The sequence below is a fragment of the Xenopus laevis genome, chromosome 5L (genome assembly GCF_017654675.1).
Source record: "Xenopus laevis strain J_2021 chromosome 5L, Xenopus_laevis_v10.1, whole genome shotgun sequence".
NCBI lineage: Eukaryota > Metazoa > Chordata > Amphibia > Anura > Pipidae > Xenopus > Xenopus laevis.
Genome location: NC_054379.1, coordinates 96,850,693 through 96,860,327, shown reverse-complemented (window position 1 = coordinate 96,860,327; position 9,635 = coordinate 96,850,693). Strand labels below are relative to the sequence as shown.

Sequence of the window (9,635 nt, the reverse complement as noted above, 5' to 3'; positions counted from 1 at the left end):
TGCAAAACGCAGTGCAGAGACTTGAGTCAATGCAGAAAGACAGTGTGCAAAGTGCAAAAACATGGCCGATTGCTGCCTTCTTTTTGCACTTTGCCCCCTCTTCTTGTCTCTCCTTTCTTGAGTTGAAGGAATGCGTGGCCCAGGGCACTGTCCCAAAATCCGCTGGCATTCATACATAGACAGTCGGCGGGAGGCAGCCACCTCATGCTCAGGGCAAAGAGAGATGCAGCTCAGTAAGGGAGGGATGCAGCCGGCCCCTCCCCCACATCTCAGTGTTAAAAGCTTGTGTTCATCTCCCAAGCAGCACCCCCTCCCTCCTCCACTCCCACAGCAGCCTCTGTGTCATCTGCAGCACCGGGACAACTACTATCGCTGCTGCTGCTGCTGCTGTTGCTGCTGTACGGACACTGCACGGAAAGCGAGGAGTGAAGAGCAGCGCCACATCCCGTCACAGGGACATCAGTCATTATTGCACATTATGGGGCGGATGGCTCGGGCTGCCTAAAACTTGGGGGGAATGCCCCCCATTTACCAACTCCGATTCTTTTCAGTGGGGGATCTGCCGGCAAGGACTGATTTTGCTGCCTAGGAATACAAGGCGAGGGTAGGGTGGGGGAGACGGGCTCCATTTCTTTCATCTTCTGGGGCTGACAGTGGACGCCCCCCCTGGCTCTCATCACTATTCTAATGTCTTCATCAATGGGGCCCAGGGGCCCTCGGCCACCCACAGTGCCTCCCCCCATGAACGATCTGCCCGATCTGAGCCATCTGACTGAGGAGGAGAGGACAATTATCATGGCAGTGATGGACCGACAGAAGGAGGAGGAGGAGAAGGAAGAGGCCACATTAAAGTAAGGACACACATATAGAAACCTGCTCAGTACATTTATACTCTGTTACTAATATGGAGAAGCCCGAGTGAGTGGGCAAAATGAGGATGATGTATGGCAGGAGGGTGGCATTACATTCAGTAGAATTGGCTGGGCTACACTTCTTAACATATTGAGTGCCAGCCCTGGGATACAAGGTGTTTTAGGTGCAGGGTCTCATGTATGTGAAAGCCATTCACATCACTTAATTCACACACTTCCATTTTTTTCTGACATTTCATACTACACTTCAAATAGCATTAAATAGATACCTATGTACAATTTATGTGAATATTTAAATGCTCTCAATCACCAAAAAGGAGATGACTCACTCATTGTTACATATATATGCCATTGTGGCCTGCGGTACATTACTACTGGTGCCTGAATGCAGCTTACAGACCAGCGGGCCTGTCATAGTAGAACCATAGTGCAAACAGGCATTAGGAGGGTCAGTACTGCTGCTGGTATTGGGCTTATTGTATTGAAGGGTCGTGCTGCTAGTTTGTGTGCTTATTGGATCGTCAACTCAAATATGATTATCAGTCCATTAACACACTGATCATTGCTCTGCATAGGTCCACAATGCCTTTATAGCGTGAACAAAAAAAACTGTTGCAGATTTAGAACATGACGGGGAATCAAATGAACCGTGTTTATGGACATCTTTCACACTGCCTCCATTTTATATTTTTGTGATGGTCTATGATTGGGGTTGCATATAATTCCTGCAATTGAAGGAAAGCAGGTAGCTGAATTCTTCCAGGGAAGTGATGACTTGATGGTCGAGAGAGCATGGGGTGTGGTTGAATTTTTTTAAGGACGGCGTTGGGTTTAAATATCAAACAGACTACAATTGCAATTTTTTTCATCTCACTGACAGGATTTGGAACACAAGGTGTAGCCATTTTAGCAAATTATTGATGGCTTTAATCATCCTCTAAGCACACAGACTGGCATGTTCTAAGACTTAGGCACAATTTTGAGGCAATACAAACGCACCTATTTCAGTAAAAAAAAAAAAAAGAAGATGCTTAAGCAGCGAAGAAATATGAAGAGGGCTAGGGTGTCAAAGACTGGCATGAATCATAGGCCGCAAGGAGGATATGCGCCACAATGTTACCCACACCCTGCCTTGCCCTCCTTGACCCAGATAACTTCCTTTAGCCCACATTTATCTCCAGAGGCAATCCTTGGGCTAATGTCACCTAAATAAATAGTACCAAACTGTAGTTTCAACCTTCCCCTTCTTTCATGGCCAGCATATTGTAAGCCCTCCAGCAATGTAGAGGTTAAATGCATAACAAAAAATAATAATATTAGCATGCCTGTAGATGTTCATCCTTTTTTTTTAATGTGTGCCCTTATGTACTAATAGGGTTTATAGTGAGAATTATCTCACACCTACAGAGTACATATAGAATCAAAGCCCACATTATACAGAGATAATCATTTGCCCCTGTTTTACCTTTTTTGGGGAATGGGGTTATATTTCCTGCACTACAGAGGATATGCATTGCTCTAAAAAGCTTAAGCTGCTTGGTATTTTAGCAAGTTTGCAAGATTCTGCTACAAAAATGGACAGAAGGAGACATTATCTATACTGATGTGATGGTACTATAATGTTAATCCCACTACCCAGTGATTAATTATTGGAGAAACTGGACACTGTTTGCCTATAAAGATACATAGTCCAAAAAAATGGAAGGGGAGGAGCACAGCTATTTAAGTTTTGAACAAGGGTTGGGGAAACTAGTAAACTGTTTCCATCAAACTCCATAGATCACATAGTGGTTTATGTATAGATTGATTAGAATTATTATGTATACATTGATTAGAATTATGAATGCTCCTAATAAATCTTGCTACAGGTGTAGGCAGAAAGCCTGTATTTTAAATGTCCCTCTACTGAAAAGCAAAAAATACGTAACAACCTCTTTATATCCTGAAAACTGTTAGCCATCCACTCTTAGAAAAGCCAATGTGCTTAGTTTTAAAGTAAACTGTAGGCCTCTCCATCAGTAAGTTAACTGAATGTGCTACAAGTAGGAAAACAGTTTCCTATTGCTTTCATATTCATTGTGTTTCTCTGTGGCAATAAAGATGTTAAAATTGTAGGGGTGGGGCAGTTAATGCATTGTTGGCTTTAGAAGGAACAAAAACAGTGTTTTTACCAACATACAATAAAGATACAAATGCAGTTTATCTTGTTCAGCACCATGGAGAGTGGCCTAGGCTATAAGCCCCATTCAGAGGCTACAGATAAATATTTCTGCCCACAGCTAAAAAAAACCCTCTAAGCCTATGATTTTGTGATATGTCCATGCTTGAACCACACTTCCATAATGTGCTTTGAAAACATATTCACTGTGTTAGCACTGCACTGTTTATCCATTATCTAAAATGCTTTTTGCATTTCATAGCAAATTAAAAATAAAATTATATTTACAATAATTTTGCAGTAATTTAGTGTAAATTATTTGCTGTTAGTGAGCATCCCCAGTGAAGGAGAAGATTGCTATATCAGGCCATTTTTGGAAGATAACCTACTAATAAGTAGGGATGTCGCGGACTGTTCTGCGGCGAACTTGTTCGCGCGAACATCGGCTGTTCGCGTCCGCCGCAAGTTCGCGAACGTCGCGCGACGTTCGCCAATAGGCGTTCGCGTCAAAATCGTTCGACCATTCGGTCGCTAAAATCGAACGATTTTCGTTCGATTCGAACGAAAATCGTTCGATCGAACGATTAAAATCCTTCGATCGTTCGAATCGAACGATTTTCGGATTTTCGAAGTTCGCGAACTGTTCGCGAACTGTTCGCATTTTTTGCCGGTGTTCGCGAACGGCGTTCGCGAACACATTATCGGCGGTTCGCTACATCCCTACTAATAAGGAGAAATAAAATATATAGTAATTGTTAAACAGATCTAGAATTTATATATCTGGAAGCCTGTTATTGCAGAAAGCTCCAAAAATCAGCAATGCAATACCTTACAGCTAGAATAGTCAATTCTTCATTCTTGCCTGATTCACTTTAGTAAAAATAATACCTTGTAAATGATCTTAACCACCTAGTGAAAATCAATGTTTATTGCAAAACAATTTTATAAGGTTCTTTAAGGGCTGTGACATTTCATACTTTTTGCTTGCTGTTTTTCAGTAGCCCAAACAGAGAGAGCCAAAACCCCCCAAATCACTATCCATTGGTCCGATATAGGCAGTAGGGATGCACCGAATCCAGGATTTGGTCCTGTATTGGTTCAGAATCTTAAAAATCTCGTGACTTTTTGTCACAAAACAAGTAGGAACATTTTTATATGCATGCTGCGTATGGTTTCCTTTTTTGCTTGTCGTTCCTTTATTGCATATTCGGACGAATCTTCCACAAAGGATTCGGGGGTTTGACTGAATCCAAAATAGTGGATTCAGTGCATCCCTAGAGGAAGCACAAAACACCTGCCTCTGCCAGGTGATTTTTTTTAAAAAAAAAAAAAAAAATCATCTGCTAATCACTTGATAAGCTCTGCTGCTTGTGCTTTCGGATCATTCCCATTGTGGCCAAAGAGTTGACCTAAATTCATGTAGCATGTGCCTTTTCCCTTGACAATTAAGCAAGTTGTAGTAGTTAGACATTGTGTTCCCTATTAAGGAAAGACTCCTTATCTGGAGAATTCTAGGTCCCAAATATTCCAGGCAGTAGATTCTCCGCCAGTAATGTGTAGCGTAGAATGCAATTCGTTTACATATCTAAGTGAATTTTTTTTTGCATTTGTAAAAATTGCATAAATACTTTAAAGTGTTATTATAATAACACAATTAAACTTCTATATTGCTGTATCATTTTGTGTATAATAAGGGATGCAGTTGTCAGTTTCAGTATCAAACATCACACCTACTCCAATGGGGTTTACAATCTAAACTCCCTACCAGTGGCACACACAAAGGTGAATTTCATCCAGTAACATATCAGTACAGGTATGGGATGCCTTATCCAGAAACCCATTATCCTGAAAGCTCAGAATTATAGGAAGGCCATCTCACATAGGGTCCATTTTAAGCAAATAATTCTAATTTGTATTTCCTGTTTCTCTGAAATAATAAAGCAGTTGTACTTGATTGTAACAATGCATAAATCCATATTTGTGGCGAAATACTTCAATGGTTATTATGATGCTTTTAAGATCCAAATTGAGGATCAACTATTTTTACACCCCCACTTTTCATCCTTCCCACACATTATTACAGTGCAAACCCATTCACTGATCCTTGTTTTTTGACTGATTTACTTCCCTGCTATTTGCATTCTGAAATTGGGGCATATTTATTATCATCTAATGGGGCATATTTAGCCAAGTTTTGACATTAGAACTAGTCACAGTCAGAAATTCCACCATTTATATGTTTTACTTGCAGTTAAGTAATTTATTTTTAAAAAAACTATGTTTCAGTAATGTTTTTTGTATGTTCCCTTAGGATTTATCTGTGTAAGCTCTACTATGTTTTACCAGCACCAATCAAAGTAGGATACACTGTATACAGTGCTAACAGGAAAAAAGTAGAGAGTGCTGGGGTAGGAGTAATATTTTGAAATCTAAAGAATTCTTATTGAGGGTTATTTTACAAACAACAAGAGTATTTGGTTTTGCTAGATAAATCCTAGCAAATGATTTTCCCTCAGAGCAGTTTTTCTCCAAGACAGGAACAAGGCAAGGCACAATTATTACCATGAATTAATAGTCCCCAAGGGGGAATGGGGCTATCCTTTATCTTGTGCTTCTCATTATAGCCTACATTAGGAATCCCCAACACATAAATCCAAATTTTACTTTTATGTGATCCTTGACTTAATATGATACAGTCCATAGACATTTGTTTTATTACACAGAAACTCTGTTGCTCTGTTTGTCCTAAACACGTTTATAAAATACCAATGGTATTTATTTCTACCACATCTGCTGGACATCTATTTAAAGATATGTGTTACTCTTTCAGTATATCAGTGCTCGTAAATTTACTTTTGACTGGTCCCCATTATTTAGGGACTTGTAACATCAAAATAAGAGATGTTTCTTTTCATTAAGTTAGTTTTATTTTTATTTAGATCTTGTTAAATATATTCAAGTGTGCTATTTATGTAGTCTATAGTATTCATATAGTATACTATTTATACAGTGTGTTCTGTTGTATGAACCCCTCACCGCGTGCACCCACACATTTAGGGGCTAATTTAGCATACTGTAAAATTATTAATGCATTTATACACAGAAAAATGGTGTAAAATAAAAAATGGTTTGGTTTATTATGTTTTATTTTTCCTGCCTGATCAATGGATTTACTGCTATTATTTTATACAACTACAGACTTTGTGTAATCCATTCAATCCAATCCAAGTCAGTGGGAAAATTTCAAGACGCAAGCTAATTCTAGGGATGCACCGAATCCAGGATTCAGTTTGGGATTCAGCCAAGATTCAAACTTTTTCAGTGCAAGTGCCTGGCCGAACTGAATCCAAAAATTCATGTGACTTTTGGTCACACAGACAAGGAAGTTCGTCACAGCACCGGTTCCCTTTCCCCCTCTTTTCAATATGCAAATTAGGGTTGGGAATTGGTTTGGTATTCGGCTGAATCTTTCACAAAGGATTCAGAATTCGGCCAAATCCTAAAATAGTGGATTCAGTGCATCCCTAATAAATTCCAGCGACAGTTGCTTTGTAACAAATGTGAAAAAATGTGAAAGTAACAACAATGGATAAATACCATATTTTTAAACGACTGATTCCATTTACACAATATTTTTAAACAGAATTACGCGATCACTGGAAATCAATTCGCAGTTTAAGCCGGCCATTTGTTACACTGTGATTTGTGGTGTATTTGGTCGCCAATTTTTTTACACAGCATGATAAATAGGATCCTTAGTCTTAACAGAAGTTTCAGATAAATTCATGGTCTTTATCTAATGGGGACTAAGTGCAAAATTAGGTAGAGAATTGGCTTATCACCGTATGCCTGTTTGATGCTACAACTTTAAGGCAATGGTTGCCAAACTATTGGAATGGCCTCACTACAGTGGTACACAGCAGTAGGTTGGGTTTCTGAAGCTATTTAGAATTTGACTGTTAAATATTAAGGGATACGCTCTACAAAATCTTGGACCACAACTGGCTAAACTAAATCTATAGATGTAATTCCTGGCCTTATGAGCAGTCAGATCTGTTTTTATAGACAAACATCCTATACTCTTTGTAGGAGACCTTAATTAATAATTAAACCTATGTAAAATAAGAACAATAAGAGAGAAACTATTTTTGTCTATGGGATGCCAGTATTTCAAGAATATCTCATGCCAAGAGTGTTTCATTTCTAACCTTCTATTTAAGTATTGTATTTTATATATTAACTCCTTTAATTTTCTAGACAGATAATTTTATGCTTAGAATTTAATTATCCATTGTTAATATTAGAAGTTTCCAAGCCTTATTCCTGTGGGAACCAGTAATGCCACATGTGAAAGGGTAAATGCCATTAGCACAGGTGATGTGTCATAACAACCCAAGCATTGATGAATCCACCTGTGCTCCAGTGCTCCCTTCTGCACTGATGGGGACCCCAGGGATGTGGGAAAACCTGACCTGGAGGATTTTCTTTGCATTATTCACCAGGTGACACCATTAAAGCAGAATTAGTCAGCACTTTCTGTCCTAGTTTTGTTCTAGACATCTCTCATAGTCCGTGTCTATGAGGTAAATGCAAATAGGAAAATTCAATGCGCCTTCTGGGCTTTAACTCTTTAATTTAATTTGGGTTTGAGAGAAAACATGCATTTTAGCATGTTTTACTTTTCTCGGGATAGGGGTTGTTAATTGAGATGTTGGTATTGCAGAACAGTATGCTTAGAACTATGTATATTTGTGTACACAATGGTATTATATTAAGGTTACCAGATTGCTTGAAAATTCAGAAAATTATTATAAATGCATGTTATTTATTATTATTCATAAGTAATTGTAAGGCACCAACATGCCACAGCATTATACAATAAAATAATGTATACATGAAAAAAGCAGTTCACATATAAGAACAGTGTACATATGTAATGTATGTATGCACAAGACCTGGGGTTTTCTGGATAATGGAACATTCCATAATCTGGATCTTTATACTTTAATTCCCATATGTAATAAAAGGCACTACGTGTTCCCAGGAGCAGTAACCAATAGCAACCAGTAAGGTGTTTGCATTTTAACAGTAAATTCTACCTGCTGATAAGTTGCTATGGGTCACTGCCCCTTGGCAAACTTAGTGCCTTTTATTACATAACCCCATTTATCAACTAGAACCTCCTTTATACATAAAATAAACTCAATAGGCTGGTTTTGCTTCCAATAAGAATTCATTATATCTTTGTTGGGATCAAGTACAAGGTACTGTTTTATTATTACTGAGATATAGGAAATAGTTTTTATAAAATTGGATCAGTGGGATAAAATGGAGTCTATGGGAGACAACATTCCTGTAATTTGGAGCTTTCTTGGTAACTGGTTTCCGGATAACAGATCCCATACCTGTATATATATATAGGTACAGCAGGCAAAGAGGAATCTTGCGTATTCTTTACTTGCATGCTGGCAGTTTAAGAGAAAGTGGCAGTGGAAGGGCTATGGAGGTATCATGTATACAGATGGACAATTAAGTAGCAGTAGTAGTAGTAGTTAAGTAGTAACTTTTATATTTACTGATTATATTGAAAATAACCAATGAAACAGTTCATCACTACTAACCCTTGTGCTGTAGCTAGAGCTAGCTAGGGTATGAGACTATTAATAGTACCATGTGTAGGAAGCGTATTTATAATGTAAAACATATGTATTTGTGTTTGTATACATATCCAGATTATACACATGAGATGACATATAACATATGTTTAAATATCTGGAATGAAATTGAGCTACTGTATAATTCTATTTTGTCCCTTTTCAGTAAATTTGGGGTCTGCAGTTATAGTTGGACTTCTTCTTCTATAGGTATGGTATAGGTATGGTATAGGTATGGGATTATCTGGAAACCCATTATCCTGAAAGATCCAAATTTTGAGGTCATCTCCCATAGACTCCATTTTAATGCATTCAATGTATGAAAATGATTTTCTTTCGCTTTGTTATAATAAAACAGTACCTTGTAGTGATGTGCGGACTGGCATGATACCCGCGGGTTTACCCGCAGGACCCATGGATCGGGCGTGTTCGGGCTGACCTCGCACCCCCATTTGCCGGTAGTGGGCGGATCCAGGTTGAGTGCTTCTTCCTGCTCTCCCCGCCCACCACCTTACACTGCCGACTTCCGGATTCCTTTTTTATAGACGCGCACCCCTTCTGTGATGTCATCAGCGGGCCGGCGCTGGTCTATAAATAGTCGGGCGCCGGTGGAGGGAGGGCGGGTGCAGGTCGGGTTTTATCTGACCCGCACATCACTAGTACCTTGTACTTGATCCTAACTGAGATATAATTAATCCTTATTGGAGGTAAAACACACTTATTGGGTTTAATTCATGTTTACATTTTTTTTGTAGACTATGGGGCTGATTTTCTGAAACCAAAGTCGATCAAACTCCCTTTCACGAATTGAACTCATTTATCAATACTTTTTGTAGAAAAAAACATCGCAACAAAATCGAGCCAATTCGTATGGTACTATTGGCGCTCCGAAGACTCGACTTTATCAAATTTTCGATTGATAATCGACTTTATCAGATTATTGGACAAACC

At 38.8% G+C, this 9,635-nt stretch overlaps 1 protein-coding gene across 2 annotated transcripts in view; it reads left to right on the top strand.

The window, feature by feature from the left end:
- The first annotated feature begins 321 nt into the window (after positions 1–321).
- Positions 322–9,635, top strand: part of LOC108704156 (regulating synaptic membrane exocytosis protein 1) — a 203,831-nt gene continuing 194,517 nt past the window's right edge. For both annotated transcript variants that reach the window (XM_018240564.2, XM_041563146.1), the window contains exon 1: positions 322–851. In XM_018240564.2, coding sequence (XP_018096053.1) covers positions 688–851 — 164 coding nt within the window. In that variant the 5' untranslated portion in view covers positions 322–687. The remainder of the gene's footprint in view (positions 852–9,635) is intronic.